The 27,566-nt window shown below is 43.6% G+C and overlaps 1 protein-coding gene across 1 annotated transcript in view; it reads right to left on the reverse strand.

Annotated features, from left to right (window-relative positions):
* Positions 1-27,566, reverse strand: part of ADGRD2 (adhesion G protein-coupled receptor D2) — a 387,169-nt gene that overhangs the window by 266,559 nt on the left and 93,044 nt on the right. Inside the window, exons 10-12 of the mRNA XM_078640338.1 lie at positions 23,019-23,124; positions 19,244-19,305; positions 6,819-6,945 (exon numbers count right to left, since the gene is read on the reverse strand). Coding sequence (XP_078496464.1) covers positions 6,819-6,945; positions 19,244-19,305; positions 23,019-23,124 — 295 coding nt within the window. The remainder of the gene's footprint in view (positions 1-6,818; positions 6,946-19,243; positions 19,306-23,018; positions 23,125-27,566) is intronic.

A 27,566-nucleotide genomic window follows, 5' to 3' on the forward strand; every position in this document is an offset into this window, starting at 1 on the left:
ACAGTAAAAACATTTAAACAACGAAGAGACCGTGGCAATTTCTTTTGAATTATCCACTACATTTATTGCAATTTACAGCACCAATAATGAAATATTCTCACAAGGAGGAGATGACTTGAATGATTTTTTTGATCAATGTCTTGATGGCGAATTTATCGAATGTTTGGAGACCATAGAGTTACAAGAATCATCATTGCAGACTTTTCATGAGGAAATTCCTGATGAGATGATTGAAGAGGAAATTCCTGATGAGGACATGTTACTAGTTCTTTCAAATTATGAAAATTCAGAAGATGTTGCCTGGGTGCCGCACTGATTTGGGTATCCGGCGTGGGGCGTCCCGGGGGGTGGGTTGTCAGTAGCGGTCTGTTGTGCGAATAGTTCCAAGGCAGCAGAACGCACTGAAATCTGGATGTCACGAAGGTGATGTCTAGTAAGTTGCCGCCCAGCAAATAACGGCGTGGGGCGCCGCGGGGGGGGGGGGGGAGGCAGTCCAAAGTTCCGTTAAAAGGGCAAAGGAAAGGATCGGTGGTTTGAACCATCAGTCAAAAAGGGGAGGGGGTGCAACAATTTTTCCTACCGGGTCACACTGTGCTTTCACCGGAGCTGAGGTCTGCAGGATTCTAGTCATTCAAACTGAGGCTGGCGCCAGCATGGGAGCGCCGACGTCCCGCGGCTACAGTTTCGTCACTCCACGGGCGATCATGGCAGTCATTCCCCATCGGGGGTGTCTGCGGGGGTCGGGGACTCCCGCGGCTCCTCTAGAATCTTTAAGGTCGTGGAGGACTACGGTGGTGGAGTCAACCAGTGACCGGGCCATTTCTTTATGCTGGGCCCGCTCTTGCCAGGTCGACCGCCATTTTGAGAGTTCGGTAGCTACTGGCGATCGCGGGGTCAAATGAGCGGACGGGCTCCACCCTGCCGGGCGAGACGTTGCAGCATCGCCACAGTGGAAGAACCCTTTTCCGGGCGCCTGGAGCGCTGAGGGTGCAGCTGGGAAGCCTCCACCTGGGGAGGCGGGAGAGGCCTGTTCGCACCGTCTCTCCCTCCCAGTGCACCCCACGGCGTCTCGCTTGAGATTTGTTATGGCCGGACCAGGCGATCAGGACGAGAGGGGGGGGGGGGGTCGGAGGCATGTGCAAGACATCCCCCCCCAGGGTTGTTGCAGCAATTATTCAAGAAAGAAGAAATGTCCCGTCCGTCTTTGGGCCGGACCTCCGGTGGATGGCGGCCGGACGCCCTTTGCTCTGGCCCCATGAACGGGTTCCTTGGCTCATCGGCTGCAGCCGGATCCCGTCGGCCCCGGCCGTTGGTGGCCGGACCGGGAGAGAGTGTGGAGGGACAACCTGCAACTCTCAAGGGCCACCGCGGCCGGACTGGGAGAGAGAGGGGAGGGTCGAGGACACGGACATTCCCCCCCCTGAAACTCTCCAGTGTTGTCAATCCCCCTGGCCGGGTCCCGCTGGCCTCGGCCTCTCCTCCGGCTACACCCTACGTGATGATCTCCTGGCCGAGGCGTGGCAGCAGGACCCGCCTTATATGTGTTGCTTCCGGCTGGGCGTAGCCGAAAACCTGTTGCCCTTTGGAAGTTTCTAGAATGGGGCGGATGTCTGCTGACTTCTATCTTTCCCAGTTTGCCGTTATTTGGCCGTGGCAGGCGGTGGGACAGACACGTTTTGGGGCAGTGAGGGGCGATGTTTTCAGGTTTCTTATTACGGGCTTACTTCTAACGTTTCTTGTTTCTAGGACAATAATAGGTTTTATCATTACGTATTGTTATCGTTTCTTTGTTTGTTATTTAATAAAAAGTTCATCAGTGGCCTACTGATTTTCGTTTTCCTATTCTTTTGTTTCCAGGTTGTTTCATGCTAAAGTTTCTGTTAACAGGATACAGTGATCACTTCGTTATTATTGCATATGTCCTTTTCACTAGGGGTGCTCTCTGGTCGGGCCAGATGACCTATCTCTAGTAAATGGTCCGGGTGAAACAGGTGCATCAATCAGTGGGGAGTAGATAGGCAAGACAGATTACAACGGGGGAGAAAGGTCCGCATTACCTACCCTTTCACTACTTGCAAAGATTTTCCTACGTTTATTTGCAAACAGGGAATACCTCAAAAAAGAACTAATTCCCAAACAGTCAATGTTCGGACAATCAATCAATCAATGAGGAATGAAATAGGTACGACGTGTTAAAGGCTTGCGTTACCTACCCTTCACTATCTGCAAAGGGAGAGAGAATATTCCTATTCTTCCTCGTTTGCAGGCAGAGAAGATCCTTAAGAGAACCAACTTCGAACAATTCAATGCTCGATTCAAACAATCAACAAGGGGTACTGTGAACACAAATGAACGCCGCTTATGTACATACACATTGCTATTTTCAACAGGTTGTTCCTAATGTTTCTATTTTAGCGAGGTCAAAAAGAGATCCCATTAGTGGCCTACTGATTTTGCTCGATTCCTTTTGTTTTTTTACACGATTTTTCGCTATCTGCAAAGACTAAACAGAGTATTGCGACTCTGTGCTTGTTTGTAAATAGAGAATGAACCAAAGAGAACAATCAATCAAATGGAGAGAGAAGCAGGCACGACGGATTACAACGGGGGCAAAGGCCTGCGTTAACTACCCTTCACTATCTGCAAAGAGAGAGTACTCCTAATAGAAATGAGGGGTGGGGGGCAGCATTCAAAGCAGATCAGTGTGCATAAACACAAAAATGTTTTTACTTACCACGTACTTGACATTCGACAGCTTATGATATTTGCTATTAAAAAACCATTGAAATTCACTGAAAAAAACATAGGTTATAGACCATATATAGTTAGGAATTAGCATTTACAAAACCTTGAAAATTCACTGAAAAAACCATAGGTTATAGACCATATATAGTTAGGAATTAGCATTTACAAAACCTTGAAAATTCACTGAAAAAACCATAGGTTATAGACCATATATCGTTAGGAATTAGCATTTAAAAAACCTTATTTTACTCACACAAAACCATTGAAATTCCATATATAGTTAGTTGCACTAACTATATATCGCGCACCCGCAATCCACTGCTGATGATGTCATCATTCATGACATGGTCAGTGACATCACTGATGACATCACTGATGACATCTCAAATGACATCACTGATGACATCACTGATGACAACATCCAGTGACTGTATGTTTCTGTAAAGTTAAAATGTGTCTTACATATTGAAGAATGAGTGGAAGTATAAGTGTCTGGACAAAGGATTTAGTAGGTGCATGACTGAATGTATGAGTGAGTGATTAAATGTGTCTCACTGAGTGCATGGGTTAGTGACTAAAGTGTCTTAATTTGTGCATCATTATGTCTGTTGTTCTGTGAACTGCTGCATGTGTTGATCAGTAGCTATATGATTAACTATATGGGTTACTGATTGATTGTCCAAGTATTTGTATGGGAGACTGAGTGTGTGTGTGGCTGGCTGGGAGGTGTGTGACTCTGTGCAGATCAATGTGTACTTGTATCAATGATTGTATAACAAGGTAAGTATGTGTTAGTATATGTTTGAAAATGTAAGGTGCTCTATGTTTAACTGTATAGACAAGAAAATGGAAGTGTCATTGATTCTTTACAGGACTGACTAGGTGTGTGAGTAACTCCATGGATGAGTGGCAGACTGTGAGTGTCTGTATAGGTGTATGAGTGCATATGATAGTGTTGTAAAGATGAGTGATTGTATGTATGAATGATTGTATGGGTGAATGAGTGAAGGTGTGTGTAGACGTAGGAATCAGTGAGTGCGTATGTAGTAACTAGTATTGGTGTGTCAATGGTTTCAAAAATTATATTCTGTATTTAACACTGGGTGAAACAGAGGTTATATTAAAATGTGAGGAGATGCATTGTATTGTCACATGAATGATATCATCAGTGATGTGGTCATTGATGTCAAATGAGATGTCATCAGTGATGTCATCAGTGATGTCATTTGAGATGTCATCAGTGATGTCATCAGTGATGTCACTGACCATGTCATGAATGATGTAATATGTGACATCATCAGCAGTGGATTGCGGGTGCGCGATATATAGTTAGTGCAACTAACTATATATGGAATTTCAATGGTTTTGTGTGAGTAAAATAAGGTTTTTTAAATGCTAATTCCTAACGATATATGGTCTATAACCTATGGTTTTTTCAGTGAATTTAGATATATATATCACTTTCTCTCCTTACCTGTCAATTCCCTCCGGTACAGACACAGACACAGTTACTTGGTGCCAAATTCTTTACTTTGTTTTTTCACAGTCTGCCATAAATATATATATGTGTGTGTGTGTGTGTGTGTGTGTGTGTGTGTGTGTGTCAATATGTAATAAAACATTAAGTGGACACTAATTCATGAGCAGAAGGTGTGAAACTGAACCTATTTTCACACAAAAATAGCTAGAGTAATAGCAATAGCAGACCATTTTGTGGTCATTCTGATCTCAGCTGCTCAACAAACGGATCAGTTGGAGGGTTAATTTCTCAAGAAGAGAGCCAGGGGTTTGACGATAGTCTGAATCAAGCATTAGGAAAAGTAGAACACTACTAACATCTAGTAATAATAAAGTAGCTAAAACCTACTGTACTCCTTTTTCAAAAAATAGCTCATTAATCAGAATGTTGAGGTTAAATGCTACAAACAATGGAGGAGCTACGCTAGCAACCAAGATGGCCGCATAAGCTCCCGGCTCCTCCGACCTCCGTCGCTAGCTTCACTATCCTGTCACTTATCCTGATTTTGCACCCGACCCCCGTGTGGCTAAAGAGTTGCTGATCCTGACGGTGTGTTCTGAAAACTTTTGCGAGCTCGAACGGTGGAGTTATACCGTGCTTCATCTTTCGGCCTAGCCCAGAGTGTGAGCCGGGGCCTCGAGTGCTGACCCAGCCGGGTCTCAGTTGAACAACATCGGCTGCGGGACTCAGGCAGAGTCCGGTCTTCCGGAGTGGAGGTTATTATTCGCCCGACTCTGATGGCGGTCGTGTGGTTTGGTTGGTGCTGAAGGAATGGCGACTAAGAACATGTTTGTCTGTGGGTGGGGGTCCTCTTCCCGGAGACTTTGCGGCCCCTGGGTCTGTCGGGTTGGGGTCCCCGCTCACTGCAGCTGCATAACGTTGGTCGTCGATAGGTCGCCTTCCGTGACCGTCCGCTCCGCTCTTGTTTGATTCCCCGGAGTTGTCCGGACCTCCGAGTTCGGAAGCTTTGATTGTGCTTGAGCGAGAGGAGATGGATTGGACGGAGAGTGCGTTGTCAACAAGTGGACTCCATCATTCACAAAATGACCGCAGTGGTCGCGACCATATGTCCAGGACCGGACCCTGACCTTTTGCCAGCCTTTAACCGAGCTGATTTTCCCGCTACACGAAGCTCCAATGAGGAGGATGGCCCCGTGCAGATAAACAAACTGAAACCCTTGAACGATGTTCAAGCGACGACCTGCGAGCATGAGAACTTATTGAGTTTTTCACTCCCAACAACATTGGTGCTGGTGATGGACCCACTTCGCGTTTCACGTTTGGAAGACTTTTCCACTGCTTTCCAGATTGCTCCTTTCTCCGTTTCCCACCGTTTAGTTTTCCTGCATTTCCCGAAGAACTATTTTCGAGACTTGTTATCGGTGGGGGAACAGTACAGTGTAATTGCTGCATTGCGGGATTTCATATTTTTGATTTGTCTCTCCTGTACTTCGGTGAATTTCCTTCGCTATTCTGATTCTCCTGCCCGCGCAGTGGTTCTATTGGTGGGAGTTCGTATGAAAGATCGTAAGGGACAGGGATGAGCTTGATTATCTGGGTTCGACTTTCAGGCTTTAATGGACACACGGATTCTACTGTCTTTGCCGAAGCGGGGGTCTGGGTGGTTGGTATGGCCTCCCCTATTAGTTTGCTTTTAATCCTTTCTTATATATTTTTTTTGTCTGTAGGGGTCGCTGCTGTCGGCGGGGGGAGACCGGGAGCGTGTATGACGATTTCCTCCTCCATTTTCCATGTTTGGTATTTAGTTAGTGGGGGCGACAGGCACGCTGCTAGTTGGGGTGGGGCGGAAGCCTTATGCAGAGGTGCAGGGAGGGGGGAGGGGTCTATGTTGTATTGTCCTAGTTAGTACTTTATGTTTTTAACTCCTGTTTAAAATCGTATAGTGGACGCTGTTCATGGCAATATCCTAATGGTGGGCTGATGGGGCTCGGGGTGTCGACGTCATTTTCCATTCTTCGTAATGTTATGCTTTTAATTGCTGCTGATTGATGCTGATCGAAGTTCCTTTCTTTATCCTTATATATATCGCCCCTGATGATGACTTGCTTTGCTCGTTTTCTTAAAATCCTGATTCATCTCGTGTTGAACTGGTTAATAATGTTGATGGGTCGAATGGATGATTATTGTGTATTGTCAGATCACGCATTATTGATTTGAGAACTGCTTAAGGCATATTGACCCCATGTTCCCTGCTCGACAATTGTTTGTATGTGGTTGCTTCTTCCATGATGTACAGCGTCTGCTGCCTTACTGTACGTTATTTCTTTTTCTTTAATAAAAAGATTTATAAAAAAATAAAAAAAATGCTACAAACAATAGAATTCCATGTTGAAAACATGGCACTCTATAGCATTCTTTAATCATTAGGCCATAATGTGTTGAACTCTGGAAAACTCATGAAGTATACTTCTAGTGCTCCTCAGCTTTCAATGTACATCTTTAGAAATTCAAAGACAAGATAGGTGTTGGAAAATAGGCCATGCACAGATGTCACCTGCTCCACCTAGTATCCAAAACATTTATTGATGCTTACCTGAACTTCGTATACTTGCAAGAGGATTGCAAAGTTGGTGGTGTGATTGCAGAAGCAGGATGTATAGTCTGACACAGACTTCAGAACAGTGCAGCCAACTGTAGACCACATGCCTCCAGTTTCTGGGCTATCAAGAGGGAACAGAACATGATAGTGAAAAACAAGGACTACAAATAGATGTGTTTCATAAAAAGTGTCCTCAAATATCTCCTGAATGTCCGAAATTATCAATCGCTCTTATACTCCGGTGGGGTATAATGTTGGCCAAACTTTCTGAAGCTGGAAAGGTTTATCATTCTCATCCTGTTCAGTGACATGAGGAGGCTTTCATCAGATAATCTCAGACATTTACTAGGAGTGTTAGGGAATGACATCATGCACCATTTGAAGTACTGATGCAATCATTCGATTGACACTTTGCACCACCAACATCCTCCTATTTGCAGCTGAGGGTTTACTGTAAATTACGGTGCAAACAACAGAAAGTAAAGAGAAGTCTTAGAGTAATATTTACTAAGTCCATGTCACCACCTTCATGACTCCTGAGTCTAAGAATTCTAAGAGGTCATCACCACCTACATATTTCTATCCCCAACTGATGCATTAGCAACGAATTCAGGTGGCATATTTTCCTACCTTTAAAAAGTCATTGAATGATAATATATAGTGTAATTTTGACTTGGAGTTAAATTCTTCAATGAAACAAAATCAAGGCCTGTTTATTTTTAATCAACATTTCAATGTATTATTTTAGCAGAATGGACCCATGCCCTCAGAACCAACCAACCGACCCTCACAGGGGGCTCACAGAACTACCCATTCACCTTCAACAATTGGATATCAGACTGCACCATAAACATGGCCGCCATGAAAAAGATCTGACACTCAAAAACTCGTGCTGAAGCATGCTGTTACTTGGTGAACCTAAGAAACTCCAAGCACTATTGCAAGTTGCTGGAAAGAAGATGGAGAACCAGCCGAGGCAACACCTCCAGAGGCACCTACATATCTGCACTCAGAAGGCACCACTCACAGATCAAAGAAGCCAGGAAGTGGCCTTTGTGATCAGACTCGAACCCTGCACCAGCCCCGGCAAAGAACTCTTCAACACCGTCAAAGAATTCACCAGCCCAACAGCCGCCACCAATACCATAATCCCCTAACAGAACCTCTGCGATGACCTTTCAGACTTTTTCCACAACAAAATTCTTAAGATCTCCTCCAGCTTCACACCTCAATCTGCCATAGAGGACTTTGTTACACAAACCCCCACCATCAGAAGCACCCACCTCCTAGCAAAATGAAGCCCTTTACCACATATGACACCACCAGAATCATGCAGACCATCCACTCAGGGTACCCCTAAAACCCCTGCCTTCACCATTTGTATATCCTGGGAAGCACACTGATCAGCACCAACCTCATTACCATCATTATTCTTCTATCCTCAGCGGATACTTCCCGGACAAATGGAAACATGCAGAGGTCAATGCTCAGCTGGAGAAACCCTCTGCTAATCCTAAAGATCTCAACAACTACAGGTTCATCTCTTCACAGTCAAAGTCCTCAAGAAGGAGATCAATAGGCAGCTCTCCACCCGTCTTGAACTGACCACCTCCTGGACTACACCCCATTAGGATTCTGCAGCAACCACAGCATGGAAACCACCCTCCTAGCAGCAACACATGACTTGTGATCAATCATGGACAGAGGAGAAAACATCTCACTTATCCTGCTCGACCTTTCATTGGCATTTAACACTCTCTACCATGGCACTCTCATAGCAACCCTTCCGGAATCCAAGGGCATGCCCTAAGTTGGATTGCCTCCATCCTCTCCAACAGGACCCAATGAGTCAAACGTTCCACTTTCACCTCTGAACAGAAGAAGCTCTTCTACAGAGTCCCCCAGGGCTCCCCCCACAGTCCAACTCTCTTCAACGCTGATAGGGAACCTCTTGCAACCCACAACATCAATATTTTCTCCTACCTCAATGACACGAACACCACCACCAGGCACAACTTTAATGCCTGCATGTCCAACATGGCCAACTGGATGCAAGAGCACTGTCCCAAACTCAACACGGACAAAAACAGAGATTCTAATCTCCATAATAAGAACTCCCCCTGGGAAACTTCCTGGTGGCCACCCAAACTGGGTCAGACATCCAACCCCAAAAAACATGCCAGAAACCTTGGCATAATCCCTGACAACAAGCTCTCAATGAACAAACAGTCCAAACACTGTGATCGCAACCTGCTGCCACATCCTCAAAATTCTTCTCAACATCTCCAAATGGCTCCCCATATACACATGACGGACAGTCACCCAGGCCCTCATCGCCACTAGAGTCCACTAAGGCAATGCACTCTTTATCGGCATCCAACTCACACAAAAACTCCAAACCATCCAGAACATCACTGCCAGACTCTTCCTAGTTGTCCCCAGAAGCATGCACATAATTCCCTACCTCATGGAATTACACTGGCTTCCCATCCAGAAATGCTGCAAATTCAAGGTTCACATCCACATATACAAAACCCATCACAACGCAGGACCAGCCTACCTAAATGACTGACTCCAACTCTATTAACCCTTCAGACAGCTACGCTCCACCTCTCTCTCTCCCGCAAAAGCAAGACTGAAGGACGTGCTTACTCCTTCATCCCTTCCAATATCTGGACCAAACTCCCTGTACACGTCAGAACCACCACTCCCCAACGTCTGCAAAAAGCTGAAGACCTGGTTGTTAACAAAGAGCACCACAGGACCTAAGCTCCTGCTCCAGCACCTGGATACCCTCACAGAAGATTAGATAAGATAACGTAAGAGATTACATTCTCTATTTTGATTCAAATTTTCCCAAAAACATAAACTACTAATGTGTTTGTATCTTTCCATCTTCAAAAGCCTATATAGTCAATTGACCCACCTAAAACTCCATGTTTTGCATGATATTTCTTAATACAGGGATTTTGGTGGAATCAGGAGCATAATTATGTACAGTGGATGGTAATCAATAGGGTAACTAGATAGCTTATTAAATTGCTGTCAATACATGTCACCCTAACATATAATTAACATGGAACCACAAGAAGGAAATATAATTCCTTTGATGTAGTGGTCATTCATGACAATAACCGACTAATCATTTGATTTGCATATGAAACCCCTGATACAAATACACTACTTTAATGTCCGAGTTTCCCTTCTAGGCATGCAAAAGATTAAACAAGGAATTATTTGTTCCACTATTATACCTTATAGAAGGAATCACATTGTTTATCATCATAGATTAATTGAGATTGCGTATCCCTGTTTAATATCTAAATGGGCAATGAAAAGAGAATCAGATAGGCTTAAGGATATTCTTCTGAAGACAAAAGAAGCCAGAAAAAATCAAAACAGATTCGTTTGTGTCGCATAGCGCCATTAGGAGTGATAGGATCCACGTAAAAATATGTAAATAGAAATAACTGGCACAAACTATATACATTAAAAATCCACCATTTGTCCTCAAAAGAATAAAAGTATCATTCAACAGCTACTATGTATAATTTGGTGTACAGTCATAATATCGAGTCTTTTATTTCGACTGGACAGAATATCGAGTAAAAAATATAGAATGGACATAATATCGACTAGACATAATATAGACAACAAAAATATCGACTAGAGAAAATTAATATCGAATAGAATGGACATAATATCGAATCAAAAATATAGAATGGACATAATATCGACTAGACATAATATAGACAACAAAAATATCGAATTTAAGGTAAGTTAATAATAATTTTTATTTTTTGTGTAATATAAGTCTGTAGCGGGTTGTGGGTTTATAGGGGAATAGGGTGGGAAGTAATTTAATTCTAATTATTAAATATGTTAATTTATTTATTAATATCTATTTAGAATTAATTGTTAATTAATTATTAATTGGTAATTAATTAAAATATAATTGGTAATTAATTATAATTGATTAATTGATAAATATTTTAATTTTAGTAATTTATTTTCTGTAGCGGGTTGTGGGTTTATAGGGGAATAGGGTGGGAAGTAATTTAATTATAATTTATTAAATATGTTAATTTATTTATTGATATTTATTTAGAATTAATTGTTAATTAATTATTAATTGGTAATTAATTAAAATATAATTGGTAATTGAAAATAATTTATTAATTTTTAAATTGTAAATTAATTTATTGTTAATAGGTAATTAATTAGTATGAGTAGGCAATTTTTATAATTAAATAATTTTATTTTGTATTTATAAATAAATATTTAATATTTGTATACACTTTTTTAATATTTTAATTATTTGTAATTGGTATTACTATTTATGTTATTTATATATATTTGTGAAGTATTTACTTTCCCTACTATTGCACTCTCTGAAGTTGGAATAGTAATTTTAACCCCTACGCTATCCAACACTTTCCCTACTGTTGCACCCACTGGAGTGGGTATGCAACGTTTACAACGCTACTTTTACTATGCACTACCATTACAACAAAACTTTTAAATTGCAAAAACTTTTACAACGCATACATTTACAAAGCATGTTTTTACAACGCAGATACCGTTACAACGCATACTATTACAATGTAAGTATTAGTAAGTATATAATTATTTTTAAAAGGTTATATGTTTGGGATTTTGGGTAAAGGGGTATTTTTAGGGTTCAGGGTCAGTTTTCAGTTTTTGGGTAAAGGGGTATTTTTAGGGTTCTGGGTCAGTTTTCAGTTTTTGGGTAAAGGGGTATTTTTAGGGTTCAGGGTCAGTTTTCAGTTTTTGGGTAAAGGGGTATTTTTAGGGTTCAGGGTCAGTTTTCAGTTTTTGGGGTAAAGGGGTATTTTTAGGGTTCAGGGTCAGTTTTCAGTTTTTGGGGTAAAGGGGTATTTTTAGGGATCAGGGTCAGTTTTCAGTTTTTAGGTAAAGGGGTATTTTTAGGGTTCAGGGTCAGTTTTCGGTTTTTGGGTAAAGGGGTATTTTTAGGGTTCAGGGTCAGTTTTCAGTTTTTGGGTAAAGGGGTATTTTTAGGGTTCAGGGTCAGTTTTCAGTTTTTGGGTAAAGGGGTATTTTTAGGGTTCAGGGTCAGTTTTCAGTTTTTGGGGTAAAGGGGTATTTTAAGGGTTCAGGGTCAGTTTTCAGTTTTTGGGTAAAGGGGTATTTTTAGGGTTCAGGGTCAGTTTTCAGTTTTTGGGGTAAAGGGGTATTTTTAGGGTTCAGGGTCAGTTTTCAGTTTTTGGGGTAAAGGGGTATTTTTAGGGTTCAGGGTCAGTTTTCAGTTTTTGGGTAAAGGGGTATTTTTAGGGTTCAGGGTCAGTTTTCAGTTTTTGGGGTAAAGGGGTATTTTTAGGGTTCAGGGTCAGTTTTCGGGTAAAGGGGTATTTTTAGTGTTCAGGGTCAGTTTTCAGTTTATGGGTAAAGGGGTATTTTTAGGGTTCAGGGTCAGTTTTGGGTTTTTGGGGTACAGGGGTACTTTGTAAAAATAAAGTAAAATTACATTTAAATTAAATTTATTTAATAAAATTAAATTATATTAAATTATATTATAATATTTTTTATTAATTTATATTCAAAAAATTATTATATACTTACCAATACTTACGTTGTAATGGTATGCGTTGTAAAGGTATATGCGTTGTAAAATCTTGCGTTGTAAATGTATGCGTTGTAAAAGTTTTTGCGTTGTAAAAGTTTTGTTGTAATGGTAGGCGTTGTAAAAGTATGCGTTGTAACGTCATACATCCCTGGAGTGGGAATAGTAATTTTAACCTCTACGCTATCCAGCGCTTTCCCTACTGTTGCACCCACTGGAGTGGGAGTAGTAAATTTGACCTCTACGCTATCCAACACTTTTGCTAATGTTGAACTCACTATAGTTGTAACAATACATTTTAAACATTTTCTAAAATGTTATATATGTTTATTTAATAATATGTTTATATATATATATATATATATATATGTGTGTGTAATTTTTGGTGATATAATTTTTTTAATTATATAAATTATTTATTAAAATTAAATTTTTTTATTAATTATTTCTAAGTTTATATTAAATATATTTATTACTATATTAGTTTTAACTTAATTTTAAGACATTTAAAAAAATCGATATTTTGACAGTCTATATTTTTGTAAGTCGATATTTTGGAGTCGATATTTTGGTACTTACCTGTTTGAAGATAGGGAGTCGATATTTTGTCAATCGATATTTTTTACTCGATATTTGTGTATCTCGATATTTGTGTCGTCGATATTATGTCAGTGATCCGTATAATTTACAGGGAAAATGAGTTAGCCCTAACAGACAGATGCGGCTTACAATGATTAAACGTACATATTCCATGTGGTAGTTGTGTAGTGTGTAAAACCACTGCAAAGAATTTAACTACGAAGATTGTAAATAGTGGGTGAATTATATATCCAAATACTATAGAGCATTGGGGGTATATGTACTGCTCTATGTTGGTCGAAGAAGCAGATAAAAAAAAGAAAATTTCTAAAAAGTTAGATGCCTCTCTAGTTCCTCGTTAAGTCATTATACTCAATCAATCATACCATTTGTATAGCGTGCTACTCACCCGGAAGGATCTCAAGGCGCTTGGGGGAAGGGGTCTGCTATTGCTCGAACAGCCAGGTCTTGAGTTGTCTCCTGAAGGCGAGATGGTCCTGGGTCAGCCGAAGGTGGATGGGGAGGGAGTTCCATGTCTTGGCTGCCAGGTAGGAGAAGGATCTGCCTCCGGCGTTGGCTCTTCGGATGCGTGGTACGGCGGCGAGGGCGAGGCTAGTGGAACGTAGCTGATGGGTGGGCGTGTAGAAGGTCAGGCTGTCGTTGAGGTACTTGGGGCCCAGGTCGTGGAGAGACTTGTGTGCGTGGGTGAGGAGCCTGAACGTGATCCTCTTGCTGACGGGGAGCCAGTGCAGGTCCCTCAGGTAGCCGGAGATGTGGCTGCGTCGGGGGATGTCCAGGATGAGTCGGGCAGAGGCGTTCTGGATGCGTTGGAGTCTTTTCTGTAGCCTGGCTGTGGTTCCGGCGTAGAGGGTGTTTCCGTAGTCCAGTCGGCTGGTGACGAGTGCCTGGGTGACCGTCTTCCTGGTTTCGGTCGGGATCCAGTGGAAGATCTTCCGGAGCATGCGTAGGGTGTTGAAGCACGATGAGGAGATGGCGTTGACTTGTCTGGTCATCGAGAGGGAGGAGTCCAGGATGAAGCCCAGGTTGCGTGCGTGGTCTGTTGGCTTGTGAGTGGTGCCCAGGGCGGGGGGCCACCAGGAGTCATCCCAGGCGGAGGGCGATGGTCCCAGGATGAGGACTTCCGTCTTGTCTGATTTCAGTTTCAGGCGGCTGTTCTTCATCCATTCGGCAACGTCTTTCATCCCTTCGTGTAGGCTAGTTCTGGCGGTGTCGGGGTCTCTGGTGAGGGAGAGGATCAGCTGTGTGTCGTCGGCGTAGTAGATGATGTTGAGGTTGTGCTGGCGTGCGATGGCTGCAAGAGGTCTCAAGTAGACGTTGAAGAGGGTGGGGCTGAGTGATGATCCTTGCGGGACGCCGCAGATGACTTCGGTGGCCTCGGATCGAAACGGGGGGAGGCGGACTCTCTGTGTTCTTCCGGGGAGGAACGAGGTGATCCACTCCAGTGCCTTCTCTTGGATGCCGATGTTGCTTAGGCGTTGAACTAGGGTGCGGTGGCAGACAGTGTCGAACGCTGCAGAGAGGTCCAGGAGAATGAGTGCCGCTGTTTCCCCATTGTCGAGCAGGGCTCGGATGTCGTCGGTGGCTGCGATGAGGGCGGTCTGGGTGCTGTGGTTGGCTCTGAAACCGGACTGCGAGGGGTCGAGGGATCCGTTCGTCTCGAGGAAGGCGGCGAGCTATCTGTTGACGGTCTTCTCGAGGACTTTGGCAGGAAAAGGGAGGAGCGAGATGGGGCGGAAGTTCTTGAGGTCGGTGGGGTCCGCTGTAGGTTTCTTCAGTAGGGCGCTGAGCTCTGCATGCTTCCAGCTCTCTGGGAAGGTTTCGGTGTTGAAGGAGGTGTTGATGATGTTCCGGAGTTGGGGTGCGATGGTGGATTCGGCTTTGTTGAAGACGTGGTGGGGGCAGGGGTCAGTTGGAGATCCGGAGTGGATGGTGCTCATCGTGTGGGCTGTGTCTTCGGTGGTCACCGTGGTCCAGGTGCGGAGGGTGGCGGTGGGGGGCGTTGGTTCGACGGTAGGGTGCGTGGATGGTGCGTCGAAGCTGTTGTGGATGTCGGCGATCTTGCGGTGGAAGAACGAGGCGAGAGAGTCGCAGAGATCTTGTGAAGGAATTATGTCGTTGTTGCCGGTGCTGGGGTTGGAGAACTCCTTGACGATGTTGAAGAGTTCCTTGCTGTCGTGGGAGTTGTTGTCCAGTCGTTCCTTCAGAGATTTCTTCTTGGTGGTGCGGATAAGCTGGTGGTGCTTGCGGGTGGCGTGTTTGAGGCGGTCATGTTGTCTGGGGTCTGGTCGCGGAGCCAGGCTTTCTCGAGGGTGCGGCAGTTCTTCTTGGAGTCCTTGAGTTCGTCGGTGAACCAGGAAGCCTTCTTGCTTCTGGGTCTGCTGGGAGGTTTCTTTAGTGGCGCGAGGTCGTTGGTGCAGGCGGTCAGCCACTGCGTGAAGTTGCGGGCTGCTTCGTTGGGGTCCGTTGTGCTGGTGGGGGGGTTCTGGCTGAGGGAGGTGGTGAGCTGCTTGGCGGTGATCTTGCTCCAGCTCCTGTGAGGAACCTTTTGCGGGTGGTGGTGGGTCGTGGTTCTTCTGAAGCTGAAGTGGACGCAGCTGTGGTCGGTCCAGTGGAGTCCGGTGGCGTGGCTGAAGGTGATGTGCTTGCTGGAAGAGAAGACGGGATCAAGCGTGTGGCCGGCGTAGTGGGTGGGGGTGTTGACCAGTTGCTTGAGTCCAAGGTTGGCGAGGTTGTCCAGCAGGGCAGCGGTGTTGCGGTCCTTGTTGTTCTCCAGGTGGAAGTTGAGGTCCCCATGGAGGATGTAGTCAGCGGAGGGGAGGGCGTGCGGGCTGATGAAGTCCGTGATGTCGTCGCTGAATTGTGTGCGTGGTCCCGGGGGTCTGTAGATGAGAGTGCCTCTGAGCGTCGTCTTTGGGTCGGCGTGTATCTGGAAGTGGAGGTGCTCTGCGGCGGAGAAGGCGTCGTTGGAGTCGGTCGTGATGCGGATGGTGTTCTTGTGTACGATGGCGATGCCTCCTCCGGTCTGGTTGATGCGGTCCCTCCGGGTGATCTTGTATCCATCTGGGATGGCGATGGCGATGTCGGGTGCAGAGGAGGCATTCATCCAGGTTTCCGTGAGCAAGGCGACGTCTGGTGAAGTTGTGTCGAGCAGGTTCCAGAGTTCGATGGCGTGTCTGTGGATCTTGAGGTGGGTCTTGCTGGTGTTTGGCTTGGCGGGTGCGGTGCAGGTTCGGAGGCAGGTGAATTTGCAGGCCTTGCAGGTGAAGGGTCCGTGGATGCGTCTCAGGGTTGCGCCCGGCAGCAGGCGGGGTTCCGGCCGGCATTGAGTGCGTTGAGGGCGGCGGCGTTGTAGGTCTGTCGGGTGGTCTCACAACGGCGGGGGCCAGGGGTCCTGGCACTGGGCGCGGTCCAGGCGTGGACGGGCGCAGACGGGCTTGCCTTTGGCGCGCCTTTGGCGCACAATCGGCGCGTCCGCTGCGCGTGACCGCTGCGCGTCCGTGCGGTCGCCATTTAAGGCTAAGTGGGAGGGAGGGAGGAGCAGCTGGGAGGCGGGAGCGGGGAGGACACGGAGAAAGGGGGTGTGGCCTCGAGAACGGCGGCGGGAAGCGGGGCTAGACAGGCAAAACGGTGGATGCACACAATTACAACAAAATTACAGCAAAATTACAACAAAGACCAAGATACAGCAGGGGTACAATACAGGGAGCCAGTGGCAACAATACCGGCTAGGGGAGCAGGAAAAATGGCAGATCTAGACTGCGAGCAGCAGCGAGGAGCACACGAGGGGCACACACACAGCTGGGGGCCGTGCGGTGCGGGGGTGTCCTGAGAACAGGTCACCTGACTGACTGGCCGCACAAAAGGACACCTTCTGGTTTGTGCAGAAGCATATCGAACAATAGAAGGGATGACAGACTGAAGCACTCAAACTTACAACAGGAATGGACTGATGTATTAGATCCTGAGAAAACCTGGATTTAAAAATTAATTGGAATTATTTAATTGTTTTGGGATATTTTTATTGACTGCTTGAAATTAAGATTTTACCCTTCTGGAAATTGCTTCTTTTCATCGAAATGTACGTTTACCTATTGATGATTCTCTCAAGATGGCGCCTATGACAGAGGGAACGATGCTATCAATTCAGATGTGACCTTTTAAAAGTGATAAATATACCCTGTCTATATATTTGTTAATATAATACTTCAAGAATATCCTTAACAGTGGGTAAAAAAAAAATCACCCACAACAACTAACATCCAACTATAAATCACTACCACCTGTTTACCAAAGGTTTGACTATGAATATTATGAACTGGGGAAACAGATGCCAGAAGATAGCCCTCGTTTAAACCAGGAAGAGCTCTCATAGACTTGCAATGGACCTGATTCACCATGTCCTTAAAATGGACAGAAGAAAGGCCCCTTGGGATCCATGCTGCTGTGGTTGAGCTGTTGAATTTATACCATTTCATACATATCAGGTTACAGGAGCCAAACATCGGTACGGTTCCTATTATTATTTTAATTGTCATGCACATTTCCTTCTCACTTTTCAAAAGTGAGCTGAATATGTACTTTCTAATCGACTGGCATCCTTTAATTGTAAGCATCTGATTAATTACATGTATCTAAGAGGTTTTTTTCACAGCTACATCCTTAGACTTCAGAGAGTTTATAATGTAACAATCTTCTTGAAGATAAAGTATGCCATTTTCAGACTCCAAGTTTAATACTTTCAGTAAGATTTTTTTGAAGGGTCAGGAAGTATTTACAATTATCGGTTTTGTGCCTGAAGGAGGCAACAACATTTCCAAAAGACCTATTGGTTCAAAGTATTTAAATTCCTTTTCTTCATCTCTAATTCTATTATTTGCTTCCTACCTTTTGAATATCAATACATGAAAGTTAAAATGTAAGGAAATGTAAGGAATTCTACATCAATTAAAATAGTTTAATAATGGAAAGCACACATGCATACGTGTCTTATAAAGAGGAAGATCCAATGAATGGTTTGCCTTGAAACCTTGTAATCATCCCCAGGGTTGTGAATTTGCTGGCCTACACAATCCCAGCGAACATAAGGAGATGATGGACAGAGTACTGAAACTTTTCAGACACTCACCACCATGTCACAGATCTGGGTTGAATCCATCATCGTTCTTTAGCTCACTTCGCACCTCAGTTTAGACACAGCTATATGCAAATCAGACTTGACCCTGTTCCTCAAGGGAACAGTTGAGCCCGAACTGCCAAGACAGGTCTTCCCTGGACCGGAAACAAGTCTCCTGAGACCGGTTTCAGGGTAACACCACTCATCAGCCAGGCTAGCTTTAATCCAGTGGCAAAGTGAGCAAGGGACCTATGTCTGGGCATACCCTGCCAACTTAGGGCGAACAAAGTAAACACAAGGAGATGATGGAGGGAGCGCTGAAACTTTTCAGACACTCACCCCCAGATCTGGGCTGATTCCTTCACCGTTATTTAGCTCACTTTGCTACCTCAGTTCAGACCCAGCCACAACCCCTTCTACTCTTGAAAAGGTTGGAGATTTATTTGAGCAAAGGCCAGTAGTAACCTTCCTCATGGTGAGAAGAGGAATGAAAAAAAAAACCTTCGTAGGGGTTTAAGGAAAGGAGTTTCTAAGCTCAGAGAAAAAAAGATTTTCCGGTGTGCATTTGCACAGCAGGGCTTCCTTTTCATAATGAATAGTTGTACCCAGTGAAGACTAATGCAGATCTCCAGACACTTTAATGAAAATATGTGTGGACTCCTAAAAGTCGTATATGTACACCTTTGAGTAGAAGTATGTGTAGGAATGTGAATGTAAATGTATTTGTACATCAGGCTTACTGCTTCTTACAAACCATATTCCAATTACATTTAAACAGTTTAAATTTCCCTGATTTGCAATAGTAATAAATATATGGCAGAAAGCCAGCTCTGACTTAATATAACTCCTCAATAAGTGTTTAGTTGCTCTTGCTACTGTACAATAGCGATAGCATTTCAAACCCCTAAAAGTTTGCATGCATGTGTTACTACTAACCGAGTTATTAGTAGGCTTTTCAAACACTTCTGAAGAAGGAAGGAAAAGTAAACCCTGGCAGGATTCAAACATATGCCTCGAGTGCTGCACAAAGCTCTCAGCAGCAGGTGCATGATACGCCTGAGCTAATCTACTACTAGTGTTTGACAGACAGAACACACAACATACCTGATGCTGAAGTTCCAGAAGACACAGACTGGTTGAACTCGATGGTCATGGTGCTGTGGACTCTGCAGTGCATAAGATAGTGAAATAAATGAAAGCCTGATGAGGAACATGATATCTTAAAATAGGTGAAACGTCTCTTTCATAATAATACATGCTTCTAAACCAATGCCTGACAATTTTAAGGTAATTGATCCTGTATTGTGTCACACAATGATTTGCACCTCTGGTGTGTGATCATCTCTGGTAGCTGTGAACCTCAATGGTCCAGGGACATTTAAGCTCAAGTGCTTCAGACAGAAGAGGGTGTCAATGCTTTTGCTGCTCAGTGCTGCCCAGTCTACAATACACATTGGGTGTTCTCCCTTTTTGTGAAGTAGGTGCTCCCTCTTTTGCATGGGACAGTTCCTAACCAATGGGACAACGCCTTCATCTATGTGCCTGCACCATGGTATAGGGAGGGTCCTTGGCCTCCCTCCAAAGGCAGATCAGTTGGGCAACTACCAAGTCATTGACAGTGAAGGAGTCAGTGGTTGGGCGTAACCCCAACCGCAAACAACCAATAAAAAGATTCTTTAAATGAAAGACAATACCCAGACTCAAACTTCCAAAGTACTCCAAGAGGTTTAACGGCAAGAGTGTGGCCGTCTAGGAGGTGGCGATAAAGATCTGATGCAAAATCGCAAACGTCCTATACATCAAAGCTTCAAAGACTTCTGGAGGCCTACCCGTCAATGACCAGCGAAGTTATCAGTCATGGAAAATGATCAGTTTTTGAACAAATATAATTACAGGTGGCAAAAAATAGAGATAGCCTTCATAATATTTCCATTGAGAAGCCAAGGCTATCAATGGAATACACATGGCGATCAAGGATGATCGAGAGGCAGCTGTGTTTTAAAAAAAGTTGCGGATGTAATTCTGCTGACATCACTGTATATTATCATACTTTCTGGCACATCACATGAAGTTTGTTAGGAAAAACGTCTGAGTGTATGCAATTATTCTAAATTGCATAGTTGAGATTCCGTTTGAGGACACCTCCTATCGTGGGATCATGGAACCACCATGAATGAACCAAATACAAGAATCTTTTTTTTGTTGCGAAATGAATCCTTGCTTCCAAAGTCAACGTGAGGATGCATTTCATACCAAAACACAGCGCAAAATGCTGGGTCAGCATTTCCCATAGAAATTTCCATAAAGAAATGTATGCAAAATGTGTGCAGGTCTTTTTTTAGATGCATTTCATGCTTGTTACATGAAAGAGAATATTAATAAGTCTCTAGATAAACAATTATTCTTTATAGCAGCAAGCACTGTAAGTAACATTTTAATTTATTTTAATATTGTATTCATTTTATGTACCCACCCACCCACCACCCATCTTGCAGAGATCAAAACCCCAGCCGAGGTATTCACCTTTTTATTTTGAATCAGCTTTAACATATATCTTTCAGCCGATAATTTGTCTAGATGTGCACATTCTTCAAGGTTCAGAAATTCTGAATGTATATATAATGGTAGTCTTCTTGTAGATCTATAAATATAATTTTTTCTTTTTCTCTCCACATAAGAATTTTTTTCCAGTTCTCAACATTAACCATATATTCACGACTGAGGAGTATGTGCTGGACTGGCTGACTTTCTATTATCATAAGGGAGATATGGAGGGAAAAACTTTTCAAATTCTGATTTTGAGAAACTGGATTTGGGAATTGCTATCCTAAATTCAACATTTGGAATCATAAATGCAATTCCGACTGTAACTATTGTTGTGTGTCAAGACCTTAACATCCTCGGTAATGATTCTCAAAGCCATTAGTACATCTAAGCAAATTGCTTGATTCACACTAGTGTAATATTACTCGACTATGGTGTAATATTACACAAGTGAGTTATTTGTCAGGGGTGGGAAAGTGGTGCTTAAGGGCGCGGGTCTCTTAGAAAGTTTGTGAAACACAAAATCCCAAGTATGTGAGTATCCATTGACTTTTTCAACCTTGTCCAAATAATGGGAGATTCACTCCTCTCAACTATAGGATTAAATCTCTTTCAAAAGTAACAAAGGGATTGGTCTGGATTTAAATAAGGGCGGTGCCGGCTCGTGTAGGGCGTTCCACCGGGCGGTGACGTGGGGTGGGGGAGGGGCAGGGCGGGGGGAGTGTAAAATATGGGAAACGGACGATTACAGGTAAGTGACATAAAAAATAAATAAAACTAATTTTGTTGCGCGCGCTGCAACGCCAAATGCGATGCAGCACGCGCAACAACATTCCTTTTATTTATTTTTTACGTTACTTACCTGTAATCGACTGTTTCCCGTATTTTACACCCCCCTCCCACCCTGCCCCACCCCATGTCACCGCCCAGTGGAACGCCCTACACGAGCCGACACTGAATAAGGGGAGCGATCATGGAGTAATCCTAATCCCCATGGAGAAAAAAAAGAAAAAAGTGCCATTGCACAAATCGAATGACATTTTCCCAAGTACCTTTTTTCATTCTGTACAAGTTGCAAGCCCACATTCATGAAAGGTTTCACAGGACCATGTTTGGAAAGCTGTGTTTCATGCAGACGTACATTTAATCTCCAGATATGGAAATCGGCATCCTTGACAAGTGCTAAACCTGAGGTTGCAAATTTCCATATCTTTTGTGAATGAATGAATGTAAGATTTTTAGAGCACGAACTTAGCCCAAGGGCATCAAGGCGCTAAAATCCGACACCCTACAGGCAGCGCCGAATCCTACCTAACCTGACTTTTAGGGGAGCTACCATGTCTTCAGGGCTTTACGGAAAGCTGAGTGTTCTTGTTGCCCCAAGAGAGAATCCGGCAGAGAGTTCCAGACATTTGCCGCCGCAAATGAAAAGGCCCTCCCACCCCATCTCATCTTTTTAACCCTAGAAACAACAAGGAGATTCTTTTTAGCAGACCTCAGGTTTCTGGCGGGCACATACTGTTGAAAAATGGTCTTCATGCCCCAAGGGCCCAGGCCATAGTATGCATTATGAGTGAGGCAGAGACATTTAAACACGATTCTGTGGTCCACCGGGAGCCAGTGCAGCAACCTAAGGGAGGACGAGACCGAATGATGTTTAGGTATGTCCATCACCAGCCTGGCAGCGGCATTTTGCACCAGTTGTAAATGTCGCAGCTGGCCTTTATTGAAGCCCAAATAAAGGGCATTACAATAATCCAGTCTGGACAGTATTAATGCAACCACCACTTTATTACAAGCTTCAAGTGAGAGGAACTGAGAGATCTTCCTTATAATCCGGATGAGCCGGAAGCAGGTGGCCACTGTCCTGGAGACCCTGGTGACCCTGGTGAATATGCAATGGTCAAAATCATATCCATCGCCCAGGGACAATTGCAAGCAGCAAATAGCATGGAAGTCATAATAGGCTGTTACAGGTACACCAATATTTTGTAACCATGTTAATATGTATGGGCACATCAATATGTATATGTGCTTATAATCAGTACTCACAGATTCTGGATCAAATAATTGACCCATGCCTCAGTTCCTTTGTCCATGTAAGTTATTTTTCAGCAAAAAAACCTGGAGTGCATCCTCATGAGAAAAAAGTCAGCCAAGATCCCTGCAAATAAGACGTTGCTCTAATTTTGTGATATTTTCATGGAATTTGGAGATTTGTTTGGGGGAAAATGATAGGATTTCATCCACCCCTAGGTTTAATTACAATTATTTTCACTCTAATCAGACCTAGGTCCTTCCTATCAAACTGTAATAAGAGAAAAGTAAGTCATACCTCGGTTTTGTGCCAGAGATTGTAGTACACCGGTGTGCTCAGCTCTTCGTTATCGATAAGCATCGTTGAAGAAATGATGGCAGATCCCACTTGGGTGCTGATGTACCTGGTGAAAAGTAGGAATATGTATTCAAACATCGGATGCATTCAGGATCAACAGTGCTACAAAAGGAGTTTGAAAAGAGTAGACATAGTTGGTATTTCTCACAAAAGGAAGGCATTTTTCAGTAAGAAAAGAAATCAATATGAAAAAGAGAAGAGAATGTGTTCCTTTTGAATGATACATGCAATCCATTTCTAATTCACGGAAAGAAACTCCCAGTTTAGGGACAGCTTACAAGTTGGATGCCAAATTATAAGTGGACCAGAGTTCCCGTATTTAGATTTCCCTATGTGAGTTGTTAAGATCTGATGTCACTTCTGGTAATGTCACGTCCTGGGATGCTGCACCTTTATGTCATGCGTTGTGATGTCACATGCTGTGATGTCACCCGTCATGATGTCACTTGCACACTGCTATCTTGGTGAGTTCCCCCATTTCTTTTTTAACGACTTGTGCCCTGCACACTCCCCACACAATGCTCGAAGCTGGTGGTAAATGGGATCGGAATTCCACACGGAATTGAGATTTCTCAGCAGACTTTGACCTGCAAAAACAGGATCCAGATGATAGTTCCCCATTCTATGAGGATTAACTTGAGGGGTTTACATGCTGGGAGGCCAATTGGAAACTGTAATTCTTGCCATGCAGTCTCCCCAAACATACAAGGTATTAACTATACTCTGGTCTGGGGGCCATGGCCTGACACCCAAGTAAGATGGCGGCTGCTCCATGAGCTCTGGTGCAGTGGCGCAAACTGATAATTGTTTTCAGCGGACTCGGCGACCTACTCCTTTGTCAACGCGTAGGTCTAGCTAAGGGAAGCACTCGTTGTCAGCCTGGTGTATTCAGAGGCTTGCCGCGGGTACGGAAACAATGTTTTTCTTACATTAGCTGTTGCCCTCAGTAACTGCTGTCCTTTTGTAGTGCGGCCGCTCTGTTCATCGCACCTGCAGTGCCTCAAACTTCCCTCTGTTATCTCTCAGTGGATGACGTCGGAGAACAGCATCATGTTTTGATGTGCATGCTCACTACATTTCTACATACCTCTTTATGATTTTTTTTCTGGCACTTCAGGAAGATAATACACAGAAAAGAGAGGGATTGATCTGTTGTTTGGAGGTCCAGCTTACAAATCCCCGTTCTGACACTGATATCAAAAGCAATGTGTTCCTAAAAAGTTATCCATTCATTTGTCCTCGGACTTTATTTTTGGTCATTCATACAAGTTGGTGGTAAATAACGCAAACCGTTAAAAAAGCAATTTTGTGCTTTTTTTAACAGTGCCATGTGGCAGACATACATGCCCTTAGGGCATGAATGTGTGCCACATGTGCACCCATGCACTATTCAGGGGTGCAACAGGGTGTCAAAGTTACTCCCTGCCACCCTTGAATGTGTTCCCCATTTTACCGAATCGGTATTTACCGATTCGGTAATTCCCATTCATTCCTACGGGCCTGGAGGCCCATAAGGATGAATGGGAGATACCGATTCGGTATTTACCGAATCTTACTGATTCGGTAAAATTTATCGAATCATTAGCTACATATCATTTACCGATTCTAAAATACCGAATCGGTAAAATTCGGTATTTTAGAATCGGTAAATGCTATTTACCTACATCTGGCCCTTAATTTTTACCTGCCAATATGTTAATGAATTCTGGAAACGTGTTTGAGATCAGATTACCCTTATCTTTGGCTCTACAATACCCTTTTCCTTTACCAATAGCTTTTCAGGCTCTTTATCTGAAGATTGGTCTAATTGCTCTTCGAATGTCCGAATTTTGGATCTGCTTTTAAGAGTAGCTTTTCAACAAATTACTAAACATTGGAAAGACTTCTCTAATCTTTCCGTTCAAGCTTGGTGGTATGCAGTTTGCCATACCCACAGACTAGATACATCTTATGTCACTCCGGAGCTGCACTAAGCTGGCGGAGTTCAGGGGCGCTCTGAAGACCTGGTTATTCAAGCAAACGCACGGTTAGGGTATTGCTTACCATCTGTCTCATTTTAGCGCCATGAAACCCCTGGGTGACCGTGCGCTTGATACATTTCGAATAACATAACATAACATGTATATCCTATGTCCCTCACTGTAAAGCGCTTACAGTTATGGTCCCCAATTACAAAGTTTATTGATCTTCAAGCTAGAATTTACCATGCACGTAGCACTTCAGAGCAAGAAGTCTTGAAGCCTCCTTGACATTCAAAATTCCGTTTTTCATGATGGTTTATGCATGTTTAATATAATTATACTGTTTACAATTCAGATAGGTAACCAGACTTAGTTCACAGCATTGTACATCTCTTTATCCCCCTTCTTTGTTAACTTGTTAAGCATGACTTTATGTATGATTGTATGCTCTCATATCATATATCTGTATATTATCGTATTTTCTTTTTTTCCTTTTCTTGAATCAACTTCTTTTTGAAACTTAAAAAAAAACATTCTCTGGTCTTTCGGTAGTAGCAAGAGGAGTGATGTTTGCTATGGCTTTACAACAGGACGAGCCAGTACCTTATCACTGAGTGCCACACGTCACACATTTTCTGTGGCTATGCATGCTGTTGGAAAAATTCACAGATTTAAAAAGCCTCACAAAAAGTGTGCAACATCACACAGCGTGAAGTTCTGTGAAAATCCGATGCCCTCTCATGATGTGTGTTTTTCCTAGGAGGCTGCAAAACGCTTTACACCTTGGTATCGTGTTAGTCACACGTCACCAAGGGAGCAAAGAGCAAACATTGCAAGGCTTTAGATAAAAGAGGGAAAAGTGACCTCACACATTAGCAAGAAGGTTCCTGCTACTGCTCAGGGCCGCAAATGAACTACTCAGTTGCCATTCACTCTCTTCATTCAGTCTCCGCCCCTGTACATCAAACACACTAAAGGTGATGGGAGGATGCTTGCAATACGTCTAGCACTGGGAATTGCTCGGGGTGGTATTAACCCAGCTCAGTTTGGACCCACTCATGTGCAAATCAGTCTTGGCCCTGCTCCAATGGGAACAGTCCATCCTAAACTGCCCTTGTCCCCCTCTTTCTCCAGTGCCCGAAGTCTCGGGGTTCTCGGACAGTGATGATGAGCAGGAGCTGCTTGGCTGCTGTTGTGTCACAACCAGGTGAGGGCTACGGGCAGACCTGAGTGAGAGCGAGGACAAGTTAAGCCCCTTCCACCTGGGGTCAGGACAACTAACTACAGGGACAGGGGCTGGGTGACATCAGCGGGGACATCATTGGGATCCGCGAGTAATCTCTACTCTTCTTTGCAATGGATGAAGCTCCCTACCTTCACCTGATAATGTTGGCGGCAAGGGCTTTTTTGAGCCGGGTCCTGCTGGTGCTCAGCACCGGCAATTCTAAAAAGCAGGTAGCAAGATCGGTCCCTATCGGGCTCTCCATCTTTGCTCTCTCTCTCAGGGCGAAAAGAAACCCTAACTCTGCAGCAGTACCACCCATCACTGCCTTCTAGGTAACCTCAAAGAGCCTCGTTATAGTTATTTCACAGTCTCATCATGTGAGAACTGAATTATTTACAATGCTATATACAACGAAGCAATAGTTGATGCTTATTTATCTTATGCAACTAACAGTCATTGGCAAAGCCAATAATCCTAGCTTGTAAGTATAATGCTACTTGTTGTATTATATCTAAAGATTCAATTCTAGAAGCAGCAAAATACCAGGCATGCGGCACACTATGCCAAGCACATACTTCTATCTTGGGTGGTTTTAAGCCATGCCCTTAATTACATCGACCACGCCCTTTTAGAGACACCAGTTTTGTCATCCCACTTAAAGCCCTGCAGGCGGGGTTGTCGCGCCTCATGTCTGATCTGCCCCTGTTACAATAGAAATGTTCTCTGTAAAGCGCTTCGTATATTATAAGGAGGTCACTGTTTTTATCAAGTTGCTTAAGTGAAGCAAACCCTCGCACTCTTAAATTCAGAGTCATAACCTTGTGATACATTAGTATATATCGCCCTCTGGTGTTCACTTTACACCTATTTCTATCTAACAAATAGAAGACATCCTGCAAGAATTTAAGGATGGTCAATTGATTTAGGCTGATAATTGTTTTCATCCTACATCTGAGCAGCATCACGTTACCCAGTGGAACTAGTTCTAATAAATGTGAACTAGTTCTAATAAATGTTTAATAAATATAGCAAAACACAAAGTGGCACCTTGCTCATGGGCCTCACCTGGAGCCGGTGACAGCTGAGACATAGAAAAACCAAACCATAGTCATGTTAAATTTGTGGTAAGCATTTTAGCACACACTTTAACGCCTTGATTCTGAGTTTGTGTGAATCAAGTGATTTTTATGCTTCCTGATAAATATTAACACCCCGGGCTATGTTATTTATTGAGTGCGATAAGTAGCACTTATTACTAGTTTCTGCGAAATAACATTAGGTCATAATTGGCGTAATTTCAGG

This window comes from Lissotriton helveticus, chromosome 5_1 (genome assembly GCF_964261635.1).
Source record: "Lissotriton helveticus chromosome 5_1, aLisHel1.1, whole genome shotgun sequence".
NCBI lineage: Eukaryota > Metazoa > Chordata > Amphibia > Caudata > Salamandridae > Lissotriton > Lissotriton helveticus.